Source organism: Trichomycterus rosablanca, chromosome 2, assembly GCF_030014385.1.
Source record: "Trichomycterus rosablanca isolate fTriRos1 chromosome 2, fTriRos1.hap1, whole genome shotgun sequence".
Classification (NCBI taxonomy): Eukaryota; Metazoa; Chordata; class Actinopteri; order Siluriformes; family Trichomycteridae; genus Trichomycterus; species Trichomycterus rosablanca.
The window spans coordinates 42,663,666-42,683,387 of NC_085989.1; the positions used below are offsets into that span (position 1 = coordinate 42,663,666).

The 19,722-nt window shown below is 40.7% G+C and overlaps 1 protein-coding gene across 5 annotated transcripts in view; it reads right to left on the bottom strand.

Moving 5' to 3' along the window:
- hdac5 (histone deacetylase 5) overlaps positions 1 to 19,722 on the bottom strand; it is a 183,605-nt gene that overhangs the window by 101,426 nt on the left and 62,457 nt on the right. For 4 of the 5 annotated variants that reach the window (XM_063016021.1, XM_063016014.1, XM_063016006.1 and 1 more), the window contains exon 1: positions 2,247 to 3,157. The exons of the other annotated variant lie outside the window; for it this stretch is intronic. In XM_063016021.1, the coding sequence (XP_062872091.1) occupies positions 2,247 to 2,358 (112 nt within the window). In that variant the 5' untranslated portion in view covers positions 2,359 to 3,157. Of the gene's footprint in view, positions 1 to 2,246; positions 3,158 to 19,722 lie in introns of those variants that run through there. 5 annotated transcript variants of the gene reach the window in all.

A 19,722-nucleotide genomic window follows, 5' to 3' on the forward strand; every position in this document is an offset into this window, starting at 1 on the left:
GAAAGGGGAACCCTAGATACTACATGGAGGAATGAATAAATGAATGAATAAATGAATGAATGAATGAAAGGCAGGCAGACAGACAGATAAAAGCACATAGTTTGATAGGTGGCTAAATGGATCTATGGACGTACAGACAGAGAGGAGTACATACATTGATAGACAAGTGAACTGAATGGATAGATGTTAGGTAAACAGGGGTACTTAGGTTGGTGGATGAATAGATGGATGTACAAAAATGGACAGATAGATGTAAGACAGACAGATATAATCACATTTTATTAATAATAAGCTGGAAGAATCCCGTTGCCTCCATAAAAGGAGGGAGGTAGAACATTATACCCACTGAGAACAACATCAATGTGAAGTTTGTTTTGCTGAGTTTAATGATTTGTGACAGTAAAAAAGCTGTTCTAGTTGATTCTGCTTTTTAAAAAGGTTTATTATAGATGTGACAGAGAAACTGTCAGAGGGTGACTTAAAATTAGGGCTGTGAAAAATAATGTAGGAATGTACATTTGTACATTTAAACCACACACTTACAGTAGCTCAATAACTCATGGTTTATATTCTTGATTTTCATTAAGAATACACTGGGCAGGGTGCGCAGGGCAAAAATACACTGAGCAGGGTGCCAATCATGTATCATGTACTAGCGTTTAAAAACAGATTCAGCACCAAAAAATCTGTTTTTAAACGCTAGTAAATGTATTTTAAATACTGATTAAAATATTGTATTCATGTATTTTCATTATGCGGTGGAATGCACTGCATTCTTTGTAATCATTTGTTTTTAATGCTTAAAAGAAGTAGCTTATAATGAAACAACTACAGCTACTACTGTACCATACTGTACACTTGCTGGTAGTATAATAAATAAATAAAATTAATACAACAAAAAATAAAATATAGTTTCACTTGGTGTCTACTTTAAGCCTCACTCTAATGCACACACCATGACACCAATCAACATTTTCACATGATGACACTGTATACACCGATCAGCCATAACATTAAAACCACCTCCTTGTTTCTACACTCACTGTCCATTTTATCAGCTCCACTTACCATATAGAAGCACTTTGTAGTTCTACAATTACTGACTGTATTCTGTTTCTCTGCATGCTTTGTTAGCTCCCTTTCATGCTGTTCTTCAATGGTCAGGACTCTCCCAGGACCACCACAGAGTAGGTATTATTTGGGTGGTGGATCATTCTCAGCACTGCAGTGACAGTGACATGGTGGTGGTGTTGCTCAAACAGCAGCAATAGATGAGCGATCGTCTCTGACTTTACATCTACAAGGTGGACCAACTAGGTAGGAGTGTCTAATAGAGTGGACAGTGAGTGGACACGGTATTTAAAAACTCCAGCAGCGCTGCTGTGTCTGATCCACTCATACCAGCACAACACACACTAACACACCACCACCATGTCAGTGTCACTGCAGTGCTGAGAATCATCCACCACCTAAATAATACCTGCTCTGTGGTGGCCTTGTGGGGGTCCTGACCATTGAAGAACAGGTTGAAAACAGGCTAAAAAGTATGCAGAGAAGCATATGGACTACAGTCAGTAATTGTAGAACTTCAAAGTGCTTCCATATGGTAAGTGGAGCTGATAAACTGGACGGTGAATGTAGAAACAAGAAGTGCAAAATACGAACAGCCTGGACAGGGTACCAATAGATCCGAGGGTTTCGGCCATCCCCAAGACATAGCCGGTTACATCCGTGTAGATGCCCGGGCCAGCCAATAGCACCGCTAAGATTCGAACCTGGATCTAAGCAGCGGTGGGCAGGCATAGTAGACTGCTATACCAGTGACCTGAAACTTAGTACTGCGAACTTTTGTGATGAAAAGTGACTAGAATTATTCTGATCAGTCCTGATAGTGTTTAGAAATGCTAACAATCAAATAAAAAGCAATGCAGAGTAATAATTTACCACCTTATTATGTCCTTTTCATTTTGCCTAGTACCATAATTTAGTAAACAGCTGTATTTTTTAAAAGCTTATCATGGTATAAAAATGTCCCACCATAACACCCCTATTTTCCTCCAAACCAGCCATAACAAAATCAGCATGCAGCCACAACACAACGGACGCTTTTTATGGCACAAATATCAACACCAACATCCTTCCAACTTCAAAGTCAGCGCCACAACATACACATCTCTCTTTTTAAGCCTCTCTTAATTCCCCATCCCTTCACAGGGTTCCTCTATCTACCCCTCACAGAGACTCACCAGTGCTGGGCATGTTGGTGCCGGTTGTGCTGTCTGAAGAGAAGCAGGATTCGGTCTCGTAGATGGTCTGCAACATGGCGCACAGCCCCGGCACTGTTGGCTTTAGAAGCATGCCAGTCGCGCCGGGCAGTGCCACCGCCCACACACTAACAGATACTCTGATGGGTGAATCGCAAAGTCAGTCAGCATTTGAATGAAGAAATAAAGAACCAATAGAGCACGTCCTGAAGAACTGGGAATGAGAACGCTGCGAACGCTGCTTCTTTTAGTCCCACGTTAGTCCCACGTTTCCATGTAAATACGGCTCATATGGCGAGAGTAAATCCTCTCTTTTTACTCTCTGCATTCACTCAGTCTGCCCACTGACAGCAGCTTCAATCATATTGCTCACCTTCTGAGTTCAATTCCCCATAAAACAGCCACAAAGTGAGACAAAAAGCTGTCAGTCTCCTGACTTAAGATCCTGTAAAGGCATGAAGGTATCTGACGCGGATCTCAATTCAGCCGGCAGTAACTCCACAGCTTGATGGCATACAGTCCTTAAGAAGTGACAAAAGGCACGGAATAACGGCGAGGGTACGAAGAGAACGATACAGCAACCAAACACGTGAGAAAGCTGTACCACAGATCAGAAGGAAAGAGAAAGCTCCAGCCTTTCGTCCTCTCATCAACCGTCAGCCGAGTCGTCCAAACACGCCGCACCGCACATCTCAAAGTGAACCTGGACCAGCCTCTCTGTTTTTTTCCTGAATGCCCACACCTTACCCCGCTGGGTGGGGAGCGTGTGAGATCCAGAGATAGAGAAAGTGAGGGAGCGCGAAAGAGAGCGAGAGAAAGAGAGACAGAGAGCGGTGGAGTTTACAAACAGACTGGGCTGCTTGAGGGAGCTGGAAATAGCTGCCGAGCGACAGGGGAGGGGAGGGACTGAGATATAAATAGAGACAGGAGCTGAGCACTGCTGGAGAGAGAGAGAGAGCGAGAAAGAGAGAGAGAGAGAGTGCGAGAGAGAAAAGGGTATAACAAAACAAGGGAGTAAGGACATGATAGAGAGAGCTTCAAAAATAAAAAATGATGAGAAAGATAGAGGACTGTGGAAGAGAGCTTGCTAGAAAGAGCAAATGAGAAAGTGTGTGAGAGAAAGAGAGAGAATGAGGGAGAGAAGAGAGCTAGACTGAAAAAGCAAAAGAGGAGGTGTGAGAGAGAGTATACAAGAGAGAGAGGGAGGGAGAGAGACAGATTGATGTAAAAAAGATAGTTAGCAAGACAGAGACAGCAAAAGAGAAAGCATGAGCGAGTAAACAGGAGAGAGAGAATTAAATAAAAAAGGGTGGTTAAGAGAGCTTAGCAGTGAGATGTAAAGAAAAGAAAGAGAGAGAGCTAAGAGAGAGAGAAAGCTTAAAAAAAGTGTGAGAGTTTAAAGAGAGTAAGAGCTAATAGAGAGAGAAAGCTGAAATAAGAGAGAATGAGAGAGAGAGTCAAAATTGAGAAAGAATAAGAGAGAGACACAAAAGAGAGAGAGAGAGAACCAAAGAGAGAGAATGAGAGAGAGAATCAAAGAGAGAGTGGCACAGAAAGCTAAACAGAACGTATTAACATACAGTCCAGGCTACCTAAAGAGAAGAGACCAGTGCCAGCTGTGCCAGGACAATAACATCTGCACTTCTTAACCAAATGTACAAAATTTATTCAAATTAGAACTAAATTCTGTACCAAAATGAGTCACATATTCCCTGATGAGGAGAAGCAAGCGTGCAGCATTGTCCGTTCATTCCTGCCACAGATCTCAGAGATACACACCCACCAGCACACGACCATAGCATAATCTATGTTATCATTATTATTATTATTACTGTTATTATTATTATTATTATTATTATTGTTTTGTTATTTTATTATTATTATTATTATTAATATTATTATTACTACTGTACTATTATTATTATTACTATTGTATTATTAGCATTATTATTGTTATTATTATTATTACTATTATATTATTATTGTTATTATTATTACTATTATTATTATTATTATTATTATTGTTATTATTGTTATTACTATTATTATTATTGTTGGTATTATCATTATTACTATTATTTTTACTATTATTGTTATTATTAATATTATTATTACTATTGTACTATTATTATTATTACTATTGTATTATTATCATTATTATTGTTATCATTATTATTACTATTATATTATTATTATTATTACTATTATTATTATTATTGTTATTATAATTATTATTATTATTGTTATTATTATTGTTATTACTATTATTATTATTGTTGGTATTATTATCATTATTACTATTATTTGTACTATTATTGTTATTCTTATTATTGTTATTACTATTATTATTATATTGTTATTATTATTATTATTATTACTCGTTATTGTTATTATTATTATTGTTATTATTATTACTATTATTATTATTGTTATTATATTGCTATTGTTATTGTTATCATTATTATTATTATTACTGTTATTATTACTGTTATTATTATGTTATTATTATTATTGTTATTAATATTACTATTATTATTGTTGTTATTTTATTATTATTATTGTTAATATTATTGTTGTTTTATCATTATTATTATAGAGGTAGAAGTAATAATGGTAATAGGAGTATTGTTGTTATTAGTATTATTGGTATTTTTGTCATTATTATAAATATTATTGTTATTACTTCTCACTCATTTTCTTAGCAGCTCATCCTAATCCTAGTCGCAGGGGGTGCTGAAGCCTGTCGCAGCTCTTAATGGGCGCAGGGCACACAGAAACACTCCATCGCAGTGTCCATCGCAGGTCAAACAAACACATTTACACCTTAACACACTCTTCGATTAGCCTGACTGCACGTCTTTGGACTGTGGGAGGAAACTGGAGCTCACGGAGGAAACCCACACAGACACGGGGAGAACATGCAAACTCCACACAGAAAGGAACCGGACCGCTCCAAACCCAGGACCTTCTTGCTGTGAGGCAAAAGTGCTACCCACCCAGCCACCCTATTATTATTATTATTAGTAGTAATGGAGGTAGCAATAGGAGTAATAATGGTAAATTACACTATAGTACATTACTGCACCTAATAACAACAATAATAATCATAATAATCATAAAATTTGAATTTATTATGATTTTAATTAATTGATATAGTGACAGAGCGCTAAACAGAAAGCAAAAATGAAAAAGAAGAGAGAACAAGACCAATCAAGCTCCAGGCTCATTCTGTTATTGTTTAATACTACTTTTAATGAGCTGTACAAGCTTTTACAACACACATTCACACCTAGGGATCTTTAAACTGTGGGAGGAAACTGGTAGCACCCAGAGGAAACCCACACAGACATGGGGACAACATGCAAACTTCATACACCGTCCACCCGATTGGGGAATCGAACCCAGGCCCTTCCTGCTGTGAGGCGACTATGTTCCACCCCCACATATCTATAGCATTTTGTTATTCATGAGTTTTTTAGTTTGAAATGTTATATGGTTGTAAAAACTGCACAGAAATGTTAAAACTTTGTTTTAAAGAATTATTACTCTATATCCTGTTTTCATGGTTTCTATATGTTTACCAAGTGAACATCCGAGTATCTAAAACTCCAGCTCAGTGCTCACTATTTTAGTTCATATTCACTTATACAAACAAACACACACACAGTTTCAGCTCCGTGTTATCGTTAGCGAGAGTAGAAGCGCTGCCCTGTTACACAGTAAATGTGCGTCAGCAGCGCTGCTACAGCAAACACACGGGTCAATATTAAACACACACGGGTCACAAGCCTTCCAACGTCCACCCAGCCATCTGTGCCTTCCTATTATTAAAGGTGCAGTCAGTATGTCAGAAGGCTTTTGTAATGTAAGGCAAAGTTGACCTTTCACTTGTCACTAAAATAAAAGCTTAGAATTGGGGTCCTGGTGGCTCCCCAGGCTTAGTAAACGGGAGAAAAACAAACAATGTAGACCACCAACGTTCATCCAGTCAGGACTGAGAGGCGTCTCTAAAGCTCCTTTGTCATTGCATCGTACAGTACAATAAGGTAGAAGTCAAATCCAGAACTATCCTTAACAGCAGTGGAACACGGACAATCGGACCCCCTTCTTCATTAGCATTTAGACAGAATGCATGAACGTGGTTGGTGGGTGTTGCTTTGGCGGATCGTGTGTCTACCTTCACGTCACCGCTGCATTATAAGCCGCTTGCTCCAGTTGTGCAATTTTATTCCATGGCCAGTTGTGCAATTTTATTCCATGGAGTGAGGCTGTGCCTCTTACCTTGCACTGTGCAGATTCACTGCTTTGACTCTCAGTTTTTACTGCTTATCACTGCAGTCAAAGTTCAGCTGGATTGAATCTTTTTTTTTTCCTTGTTCTCCCACTTTAGCGCATCCAATTGTTCAATTTGCATCGTGCTTCCTCTCGGTCTATGCCGAACCCTGCCCTGACCGAGGAGATCGAAGCTAACCCATATCCCCTCTGAAACATGAGCAGCAGCCAGATGCATTTTTGCCACCCACACATTGATGAGTTTGGCGCCACCTAGCGTTGCATGCGGAGAGACACACCCTAAGGGCACTCTTCCTCATTTCTGTGCAGGCGCCTCTAATCAGCCGGCAGAGGTCGTAATTGCATTCTGACAGAGAGAGACCCACATCCGGTTCTTTGTCCCACCCCCCAACTGAGCATCCGGCCAATCGTTGCCCATACAGCCACTCAACTTCGAACCGGTGAAGCAGAGCTGGATTTGATACGATGTACTCAGAATCCAGCCCTGGTTGCAGCGTGTCTTTTTACCACTGCGCCACCTGAGCGGCAGCTATTGGATTGAAGCGCCAATAGGGCGAAATGTTAATGACATAGACAATCCCTGTTTCTCAATCCTGGAATCTCTTGTTGTGGCTTTGTAGCTCTTTAACACAGTTTCATGAATCATGAATGTCTTTTTACGTGTCCAAATGTTGATGTGGCAGAGAACTAAACTTCAATAAATTTTAGACAAAATTGCATGTGAATAAACCTGCCAATAGTGTCAGTTTTCAAGCTCACTGCTCAGTGGTACAGCCAGCTGTAAATGCTGTGGTCAGGGCAATATATGCCCAGGCTTGCAGTGAACGAAGCACGAAGCACAAAGCACTCATCATGTGAATGCAAATATAGGCTGTTTTCTTTACTTATTTAATAAATGAAATGATTGTTTACAAAATACAACCAGTGGCTATAAGTTTGTTAATTAGCAGTTCTCCCTACACAAATAAATGGACAAGTTGTTTTCCGAACTGAACGTTGGTTTTATTGAATTTTCTATTTTTCTTACTTTTTCCCCCCCAATTTTTCTCCCCTAATCTAGTCGTGTCCAATTACCCTGAATGCGTCCTCAATACTGATTCGACCCTTCACCGCTGACTGAGGACGCCTCTCAACTGACATGCACCCCCTCCGGCACGTACAGTCAGTACAGACTGCATTTTTCACCTGCACGAGTCGAGTTCATACACCGACGGGCACTGTGTACAGAGGGCCACACCCCCATCAGCATTATTCCTCAGCCCTGTGCAGGCGCCATCAGTCAGCCAGCAGGGGCCGCAGTTGCACCAGTTATGAGGACCTATGATCCGACTTTCTTACCCTCTAACCCTGAACAACAGCCAATCGTTGTTCATGCAGCCGCCCAGCCCAGTCGGAAAGGCAGAGCTGAGATTCGATACGATGTATTCGAAACCCCAACTCTGGTGCGCTGGTGTAGTTTACCGCTGCGCCACCTGAGCGGCTGAACGTTTTAATTATTTGTTTGTATGTATTATTTATAAGCTTAAAAGTAGGGCTGCCACTAACGACTACTTTTCTATCGATTAATTTATAGACTATTTTACTGATTAGTCGATTAATCTAAACAATTAATTTTCCTCCAAAAAATTTAATTCAGAATCTCATTTAAGCTTTTTTTATTTTAACAACAAACTGTACGGCATAATAATATGGCACAAAACTAAATGTAAACAGTGTTTATATCCATATTATCAAATTCTCAAGTGCTCCATATTAAACAAAGTACAGCAAGTGTTTATGGTATTCCGTACACAAAGCAAAGTGCTTAAACTTATAGCAGAAATAAAAGAGTTAGATGTAGGCACGTCTCATTAAGTCCAACATACAGTAACGACAGAATGAGCCCCGATTATAACCTCCACATTCACTCAAAACTTACTTCACATTCTAAGTGATGTAAACAAAGTGGTTAGTGTTGCAGTGCATTCACATGAGAAGCTTTTTACGGAAAACGTAAAAAATCACGAGCCCAGTGCAGTAGAAGTGCGCGACGCGTGTTGTTTCCCACTATGGAATACGGTATTCCAAGATCTCGCGATTAAGAGGCTTAATGAAACAATATAGACGTGCAACATCGCGCTAGTGCTGCTGTGTAGTACGCAACAAGTAGTGCTGAGGGAACATTTACAAACATAGTTTCTTTTTTCTTTTGCTAACACTAGTCATGAAAACAAAATATTATGGCATATTTTGACAGAATTTATCATACTACCTACCTGTGATGAAGTTATACTAGTTAATTCATGGTAAATTTGCATATTAATGTGTAACATATTGGCTGTCAGGTGGAAGGGGGTGAGCAGCATAGTGTAGTTTTCTCAGAACTGCACTTTAAAGCAGTCTCTGCACCTCATTAAGTATTGCTTGCTACAATTTGAAGCAATGCTGTATAACTGTACCTAGGCCTTAGCTCAGAACTAAGTCCACCCACATTATCTAGCCTGAGAAGTAAACCGCTTGTCTTATGTGCTATACATCAGAGGTCTCCAACCACCGGGTTGCATAGAAAGAATAAATAATTAAAGATCACTACATCGCCACTTTTAGGGTGTTATTATCTCCAATCACCACTAGGTGGGAGCAGCGTCTCATTGCATTAAAAAAAGCTCAGGCTTCACACTGATTTTCCATTCTATAGTTATTCTATTTTAAATCCTAACGCCCACGCCAATCCGTGAAATATATCTTATATGAAATCGGTCCGTGGTGCAAAAAAGGTTGGGGACCACTGATCTACATGCTATCCCCACTTCAAACTGCTCTTTTGTTTCTTTCTTTTCTCTCTAGGTTTATCTATTTCTCGACTGTTTAAGCTATTCTTACTTTTCTGTTCATGTTTTATTATTATTCTCTTCAATTTAAATGTTTACCTGCATTCATATCAGCTTAAGTAATTAAAATACAGGCTAAACAATATGCAAATTAACTTCAGCTGAATATGAAGTGCATTAATGGCACAACACATTTTACAGCGAAGCATCTATTAAACAAGACGAGCGGAGGGAACTTAATTGTTCATTTTATTTTTATTTTAATTACCGCTTTATCCTGGTCTTATTTAATCCCCGTTGCTTAAGAGACTAAAATGTCAGCTCTCAGTTAAATATCTATTTTACAGACTCCTGGTGATTATTGTGGAAGGCGTAGTGAGGCAGCGTTCACTCTGCAAGATTATGCATTTAATTCCAACACTAATCAAAACAGATTGAGCTCCTGAAGCAAGAACACACGGCTTTATCTAAAAACCCAAAGAGGCTACAGGCTTTCATTATGTATACATTCACTGATTTTTAGCATCATTACACATTCAGAAACACTACATAAAATGTGTTTCTTGAATAAAAAATACATTTATTGTGATATATATATATATATACTGATCAGCTATAACATTAAAACCACCTCCTTGTTTCTACACTCACTGTCCATTTTATCAGATTCACTTACCATATAAGAGCACTTTGTAGTTCTACAATTACTGACTGTAGTCCATCTGTTCTCTGCATGCTTTGTTAGACCCCTTTCATGTTGTTCTTCAATGGTCAGGACTCTCCCAGGACCACCACAGAGTAGGTATTATTTGTGTGTGCATGTGTCGGAAGAGGCGTGTACAGCGACGTGCTCTCCTCGGATGCAAAATTGAGTGCGCTAAAGATTGCATGTGTCAGCTTGTTTAGAAGCTAAGGTCAGAGTTCAGGTTTAGTCATTATACAGCATCATGGAGCTGACAGACTCTACTACACCTGTAATTATTTTTCATACACAACATGTGGGTGGGATTCCTCCTCTAGCCTTTAATCCATGTACAGTCTTTAATTAGAGGACGCTGTTGGCTTTATAATTCTTCTCCCAGCAATGGTACTGAAATGTTTATAAATCAACACAACACTGCTGCACCTGCTACACCCATACAGGTACTATTACAGTGCTAAGAATTGCTCATTATGCAAATAGTATCTGGTCAGTCAGGGTCTTGAGAGAGATCATTTTTGTTGATACATGAGGTTAGAAGGTGTTAGAAGGTATACAGAGCAACAGTCAGGCTACAGTCAGAAACTGCATAGGCACACAAAGGATCTGTCAGAAAACCTCTGATCTCTCTACATAAATGCATTTTTGTGTCATCCTACACTCCCGAGAAGAAGGCCTTAATTCTAAGTGATAATCTGACTGAATAATGAGGGAGCATTTGATGCTTCCTTAGCGGTGAATGTAATCCCAGCATTCAGTGCTGCACAACTATTCTCACAAAAAATACAAATATGGCAGATCAATGCAGAGCAACCAACGGAGTTCTTTTCAAACGGAAATAAATTCTCATTGATTTTTTATTTGTACAAAGGTGTACGTTTGGTGTCATTTATTTGCAAATTCAGCCTTATCAGGGACAATTTAACTGTTTTTGGTACACGGAACATGGAGGGAGATGTTAGCTGGCATCCCAGCAAGTTGTGTCACCTCAGCTTATTGGTTTAAATGGCCTGAGGCTAACTGTGTTAGCTTAGTAATCTAAAACTGTGATGATGTATCGCTGTAATCGCTGTATAAGTAGTGCATCTAAATAATCTGCCTTATGAGTTTGATGTCTTATTAGAATCATCTACTGAGGCAGCTGCCCAGGTAGGCAGTAGGCAGTAAGGCAGCTCACTAGGTTTTCGACCAGACTCAATGTATGTCCACGGTAGGTGTACCTAATAAAATAGCCAGTGAATTACCAGGGTCGCAGCAGGTCTGGACACAAAGCAGGAATACCCTGGACAGGGTGTCAGTCCATCACCTATCTCACCAAGACATAAACAATCATGACTGTGTAGATGACCAGCCCTTTAGCATTGCCCTGAGCAGTGATGTGCTGGCATAACAAACTACTGCACCACCCAAGTGCCTCACTTTGTTTGTGTGCATAAAAAAAAAATGCAAATTCTGACCCCTGACCCCACCACTTCATCCAAAAGTCTGGACATGTTCTGGTCTGGAGAGAAGTGACCACATTAAAGTGGAACAACGTTTTCATTTCAAGCCTGAGGGTGACCTTGTACTTGTTTTCCTCTAAACTCTGTTTACAACCATTAGCCAGCCGAAACGACCCTATCCTCTCCCTCCTCCAGTACATTAGAGAGCTCAGTGGCAGAGAGCTCGACCTCTTAGCTGATCTAAAACCCTCGGCGTGAACGTGGGCGAGGAAGCAGCTGTTTTCAGATCTTTGGAAAAGAGGATAAAACAAGAAACGTGTCTAAATTAAGCTTCCACGCCACTGTATTATTAGAAGCAGTCGTTGTCATGACCACTGTGGCACTTTTGGTGGTTTTAAAAGAGCTCGAGAGCCGCCGGGGATCAAAGGGCGGCACTGTCGAGGGCCCGTCTGTTAAAAACCAGCCATCTTTAAAACAACACGGAGCAGATGTGCATACAACCCGGATGACAGGCTGTTGAGATACAGCTGCATGATACAAGATTCAAGATTTAAACATCTAATATTGTGTTGAATAAGCAGATCTGTCTGCATCTTACTAATAGTGCTTTTCCGCTTAAAGAACTCTTGTTCTTTAACCGGTTCTGTTCGGGTTTCTTTGAACCTTGGTGTTATTTAGAGAACCGATGCGCGTTTCCACCAGTTTTTGAGAACTAAGCATGCGTGATCAACGGTGGGTGTTGCCCAACAAAAGTAAAGAGTAGTAACATGATGACGGAGTGTGTAGGTTATTGTTTGTTTATTAGGATTTTAACGTCATGTTTTACACTTTGGTTACATTCATGAAACGGTAATTACTAGGGATGTAACGATACACTCTACCCACGATGCGATGCGATTCACGTCACTGGGTTCATGATATGCAAAACAATTTTGAATTAAGCCCAATTTAGCTGAAAAACCCCGAATTTGGCAACCAGGCGTATAGCGCCAGTGACGTTCAACAAGGCGAGATGAATAGCGCCAGCGCCCTCTGCTGTTTAAAGTGAATATCCATTCATTTTAAATGTCAAATCGATTTAAATCGTGAAATTTTTGAATCGGTTATTAACTGTATTGTGGTGTGCATGCCGCTCATTCTGAGTAATCGAAGCATTGATTGAAAGGGGGTTGTTCAAAATAATAGCAGTGAGGAGTTCAGTTGGTGAAGTCGTTCATTCTGCAGAAGAACGTGTGTCAATTTTGGCCCTTATTTAAGGTAGGCGGGGGCAAATGTTGCACAGGTTGGTCATAGCACATTTCCTTTTGAAATACTGGGTAAAATGGGTTGTTCCAGACATTGTTCTGATGAACAGCGTACTTTGATTAAAAAGTTGATTGCAGAGGGAAAAAACATACAGAGAAGTGCAGCAAATTATTGGCTGCTCAGCTAAAATTATCTCAAATGCCTTGAAGTGAAAACCAAAACCTGAAAGACGCAGAAGGAAGTGTGGAACTACTGTTCGAATGGATCGAAGAATAGCCAAAATGGCAAATACTCAGCCAATGATCACCTCCAGAAAGATCAAGGAACATCTGAAGTTACCAGTGAGTACAGAAGATGATTAAGTGAAGCCAATTTACCAGCAAAAACTCCTTGCAAAGTCCCATTGTTAAGATAAAGACGTGTCCTGAATGGGTTCAAATTTGCCAAGGAACACATTGACCGGTCCAAAGAGAAATGGTTCAACATTTTGTGGACTGGTAAAAGCAAAATTGTTCTTTTTGGGTCAAGTGGCCGTAGACAGTATGTCAGACGACCCTCGAGCACTGAATTCAAGTCAAAGTTCACTGTGAACACAGTAAAGCATGGTGGTACAAAATGATGATATGGGGATGTTTTTCATACCATGATGTTACGCCTATTTATCACATACGAGGGATCATGGATCAGTTTAAATATATCAGAATACTTGAGGAGATCATGTTGCCCTATGTCAAAGAAGAAATGTCCTTAAAATGGATGTTTCAACATGACAATGACCCAAAACATCTTGGTTACAGACAAACAAGATTGAGGTAATAGAGTGACCAGCCCAATCCCCTGACTTCAATCCCAGAGAGAACTTGTGGGCTGACGTCTGAAACGCGTTCTTTTGAGGCAAAACCCAAAAATGCAGAAGAACTGTGGAATGTCGTCTAATCATCCTGGACTGGAATACCTGTTCAGAGGTGCCAGAAGTTGGTCGACTCCATACAACACAGATCTCAGAAACAATTGTTATGCCACTAAATATTAGTTCAGTAATTCAAAGTAAAGTGAAACATCAAACATTTTTTTCAGTTTATAGATACATTGTTTTGATTTTTTATAGAAAAATGCTGCACTGCTATTTTTTTGAACAGCCTAATATTCATTTTTCTTAACTTTCTGTAAAGGATGAACACAAACTGGCTACATTTTGTTAATGTTTTGATTTAGAATTGAAAGTGTAGTATTTTCAGTGCATTTGCATTTAGTTATTATGATGATTTTGTGCTTTATTCACTTTTTTAAAATCACTGCTATTTTTTTGAACACCACTGTACAAATACAACTACACATCTGGTGAACTCAGGTAACATCTGGTAATCTGTGTTTATACACTTAGCACATTATTTAACGATGCAACTTTGCTAATGAACCATTATGTTCATCATATGTTCATTTTAAAATTGTAGGCTGTAACACGTCCTGCTGTTGAGCAGCTGTTAATACAGTATATAATGTAACTTGTTGAACTGCCCAACAGGAATCTCCTGTTGGGACTGCAGGCAGGCCAGTCTAGGAACTACACTCTTCCTACTACAAAGCTGCGCTATACACCGATCAGCCATAACAGTAAAACCACCTCCTTGTTTCTACACTCACTGTCCATTTTATCAGCTCCACTTACCATATAGAAGCACTTTGTAGTTCTACAATTACTGACTGTAGTCCATCTGTTTCTCTGCATGCTTTGTTATCCTCTTTCATGCTGTTCTTCAATGGTCAGGACCCCCCCAGGACCACTACAGAGCAGGTATTATTTAGGTGGTGGATCATTCTCAGCACTACAGTGCCGCTGACATGGTGGTGGTGTGTTAGTGTGTGTTGTGCTGGTATGAGTGGATCAGACACAGCAGCGCTGCTGGAGTTTTTTAGCACCTGACTGTCACTGCTGGACTGAGAATAGTCCACCAACCAAAAATACATCCAGCCAACAGCGCCCCGTGGGCAGCGTCCTGTGACCACTAATGAAGGTCTAGAAGATGACCAACTCAAAGAGCAGCAATAGATGAGCGATCGTCTCTGACTTTACATCTACAAGGTGGACCAACTAGGTAGGAGTGTCTAATAAAGTGGACAGCGAGTGGACACGGTATTTAAAAACTCCAGCAGCGCTGCTGTGTCTGATCCACTCATACCAGCACAACACACACTAACACACCACCACCATGTCAGTGTCACTGCAGAGCTGAGAATGATCCACCACCTAAATAACACCTGCTCTGTAGTGGTCCTGACCTTTGAAGTACAGGGTGAAAGCAGGTTAAAACAGTATGCAGAGAAACAGACTACAGTCAGTAATTGTAGAACTACAAAGTGCTTCTATATGGTAAGTGGAGCTGATAAAATGGACAGTGAGTGTAGAAACAAGGAGGTGGTTTTAATGTTATGGTTGATCAGTGTAGTAGCACATGCATAAAGTGGCTTGTTTTGGGATTTGAACTAAAATGATGGTTTATACAGAAAACCAAAAATATCTGGACAGCTGATCACGAGCTTAATGGACATCCCAAGTCCAAGTTCGAAACTCAGAACTGCTACCGGTTGGCTGGGCACCCCCTAGTGGGCATAATTGGCAATGCCTGCAGAAGACAAAACTGGCCATTTAGTCTGACAGATGGGAAAAGAACGGACCGAAAAGTGGGTGGGGTCTTCGCCGCTGTGTAAGGACCCTTGTTAGTATCCCAATGCGCCTGTATAGGAAGTGGAGGAGCCAGGAGATTAGTCTATTAATTCATCTCAATAGTGTTCAGTGGGGTTGAGATCAAGTCTTTCTGCAGGATACTGAAGTTTCTCCAAACCAAACTCATTAAATCTTTTTAAAAACTACTTTGTGCATGTAAGCACAGTCATGCTTCTTGTTCTGCTTTTATCTTCCAGCAAACCTCACAATTATGCTGCCAATACCGCTTGTAGTCGACAAGTTTTCTTGCTCTCTTTGGTCCACCAAACCCAGACATCATCAGAGATCCACAGCTGCGTTCGGTGACAAATGGCTGGACACAGAAGTTTGGCACATTCCGAAATGGTCTTTGATGTTTGCTTTTCTTCTGCATCAACGTCGTTACGCTGTGCGAGTGCTGCGAATCGATTTGATAATGAGATTTGGAGATCACACTTACATCCTGGATCCATGAAGTGTGACCGATTCAGCTCGACCGATGGAAGCACTTTGTGTTTGGCACCAAGTAGTAGATGAAGCTGCACTGTTGCAAGAATTATATAGTGATCAGATCCACAACGGGCATCCCTGCACCACGCACACATGTTTGAGTGATGAGCCAATGCGAGAACCAATCAACACTTAGTCCAAAATGGTCATGTTCTGTCCAGATTCCTGTCCACCATGTAAGCCCTGACACGGCTTATGGTTAAAATACACTATATTGCCAAAAGTATTCGCTCATCTGCCTTCACACACATATGAACTTGAGTGACATCCCATTCTTAATCCATAGTGTTTAATATGATGTCACCCACCCTTTGCCGCTATAACAGCTTCAACTCCTCTGGGAAGGCTTTCCACAGGGTTTAGGAGTGTGTTTATGGGAATTTTTGACCATTCTTCCACCATTCTTGTGAAGTCAGACACTGATGTTGGACGAGAAGGCCTGGCTCGCAGTCTCCGCTCTAATTAATCCCAAAGGTGTTCTATCAGGTTGAGGTCAGGACTCTGTGCAGGCCAGTCAAGTTCTTCCACACCAAACTCGCTCACCCATGTCTTTATGGACCTTGCTTTGTGCACTGGTGTGCAGTCATGTTGGAACAGGAAGGGGCCATCCCCAAACTGTTCCCACAAAGTTGGGAGCATGCAATTGTCCAAAATCTCTTGGTACACTGAAGCATTCAGAGTTCCTTTCACTGGAACTAAGGGGCTGAGCCCAACTCCACACCATAATCCCACCTCCACCAAACTTTACACTTGGCACAATACAGTCAGACAAGTACCGTTCTCCTGGCAACCGCCAAGCTTGGTGATGTAAGGCTTGGATGCAGCTGCTCGGCCATGGAAACCCATTCCATGAAGCTCTCTACACTCTGTTCTTGAGCTAATCTGAAGGCCACATGAAGTTTGGAGGTCTGTAGCGATTGACTCTGCAGAAAGTTGGTGACCTCTGCACACTATGCGCCTCAGCATCCGCTGACCCCGCTCTGTCATTTTACGTGGCTAACACTTTGTGGCTGAGTTGCTGTCGTTCCCAATCGCTTCCACTTTGTTATAATAGCACTGACGGTTGACTGTGGAATATTTAGTACCTAGGAAATTTCACGACTGCACTTGTTGCACAGGTGGCATCCTATCACAGTACCACGCTGGAGTTCACTGAGCTCCTTAGAGCGACCCATTCTTTCACTAATGTTTGTAGAAGCAGTCTGCATGCCTAGGTGCTTGGTTTTATACACCTGTGGCCATGGAAGTGATTGGAACACCTGAATTCAATTATTTGGATGGGTGAGTGAATACTTTTGGCAATATAGTTTACATGTGATTGTAAAATGAAATGTAAAATAAATGTCGATTATGCAATTTTAGTCAGAACGTGTCAATCATATGAGGATTTTAAAGGGTAAAGAAGATAGAGAAGAAAGATAATGATGCAAAAAGAGATTGATGAAGACATTTAGACAGACAGGAGACACAGAGAGAAGGTTGTATGGTGTATGGTATATGTGAAGGTGGTAATGCATTCTAACAATCATTAAGCATTCCTATTCCTGTCTCCATCAGTGTTGCTCATCTGCCTCTAACCACACAATCTACCACCTGTTGCTTTGCAGATTGTGATCAGACCCATCAGTCTGGTTCGGTGTCTGGTCTCGAATGGAAAACCGAGGTATTTTTACAGACCACAAATCCCTAGATGACCCCTTACTTCCCACAAAAACAAGCCAAGTGATTGAGCCATGACAGACTAAGCACTGAGTAAGAGAGTAGCATTCCCCTTCTACCCCCTGTCCCCCAGCAACCCTGTTCCTGACTCTTGGCTGGACTTGTAGTACACACTGTTATTTATAGATAGAGTTACTTTTTAGGCTTTCTGACGTTAACCAGTTTATATTTAACCACAGAGAGGTTAGAGGTGGAGACTACTTGCCCTTTATAAATTCTTGTTTGGTTTGTTTTATTCAAGTCAAGGACACCTTTCCAACGTTAAGGTAGAAAACATGTACAACCCCAAATCAGAAAGAAGTTGGGCAATGCATATAAAATAAAAACACAGTTTTCCTTACATTTACTTTTACATTGACTTTTATTTGATTGTAGACAGTTTGTACCTGAGATATTTCATGTTTTATCTGCTCAACTTCACCTCATTAGTTAATATACCTCCATTCCTGCATTTCAGGCCTGCAACACATTCCAAAAAAAGTTGGGACGGGGGCAATTTAGGGCTAGTAATGAAATGATTGTAATCATGGTTTGGTACAAAAGCAGCATCCAGGAAAGGCTGAGTCTTTGATGAGCAAAGATGATCAGAGGATCTCCAGTTTCTCCACATATGCATGAGAAAATGATTGAATGTTTAAAAACAATGTACCTCAAAGAAAGATTGGAAGGGATTTGCATATTTCTCCCTCTACAGTGCATAATATCATTAAACCGTTCAAGGAATCGGGAGAAATTTCAATGCAAAAAGGCCAAGGGCGCAAGCTTAAGCTTGATCCCTCAGACGACACTGCATTAAGAACCACCACTCAACAATAGCTGATATAACCACATGGGTGAGGGATTACTTTGGCAAACCTTTATCAGGCACTACAATACAGAGTTACATGCACAAATGCCACTTAAAACTTTACTGTGCAAAAAAGAAGCCTTATGTTAACCATGTCCAGAAGCGGCTTCGACTCCTCTGAGCTTGGAGGCATCTAGGATGGACCATCACACAGTGGAAACGTGTATTGTGATCAGATGAATCAGAATTCCAGGGCTTTTTTGGACGCCGTGTGCTCCGGACCAAAGACGAAACGGACCATCCAGACTGTTATCAGCAACAAGTCCAAAAGCCAGGGTCTGTCATGGTATGGGGCTGTGTCAGTGCCCTTGGCAAATGTCATTTTCACTTCTGTGATGAATTAATGCAGGAAAGTATGCTGAGATCTTAGAGCAACATGTGCTGCCTTCAAGACGTCATCTTTTCCAGGAATGTCCATGCATTTTTCAACAAGGCATTACAAAGGCATGGCTGCGGGAAAAACTGGGATGGGGAAAATAGCACTGTACACAAGATGCAACTTTATTAATATAGCCATCAAAACACATGATTAAAATTTTGAATTATGATGGCTGCCTTAAGCAAACAAGCCCTTATACCCTCAATTGCTTGGCTTGTATCTGGTCAAAAGTCAAATTTAAATAAAATGCATCTGCTAAATTCTGTAAATATAGCTGTAAAAGCAGCTTCGTGGAATCAGTGCTACTGCTCCACTTCTTTTTGCGAGTACCGCTATCATGGTCTCCAAACAGCAATAGAAAAAGTGTGTCAGACATGACTAGCATGTGGGCTCGCCCACTCAATATAATACAGACTGCACAGACTAATCCTCAAGCGGCCAAAAATACAGTTTAAACTTAAGGTTCAAGCCAGTTAAGTTCATTATCAATTGCTGTGCATTACTGTCCATTTTATCAGCTCCACTTAACACATAGAAGCACTTTGTAGTTCTACAATTACTGACTGTAGTCCATCTGTTTCTCTGCATGCTTTGTTAGCCCCCTTTCATGCTGTTCCTCAATGGTCAGGACACCCAACAGGACCACCACAGAGTAGGTATTATTTAGGTGGTGGATCATTCTCAGCACTGCAGTGACACTGACATGGTGGTGGTGTGTTAGTGTGTGTTGTACTGGTATGAGTGGATCAGACACAGCAGCGCTGATGGACACCTCACTGTCACTGCTGGACTGAGAATAGTCCACCAAC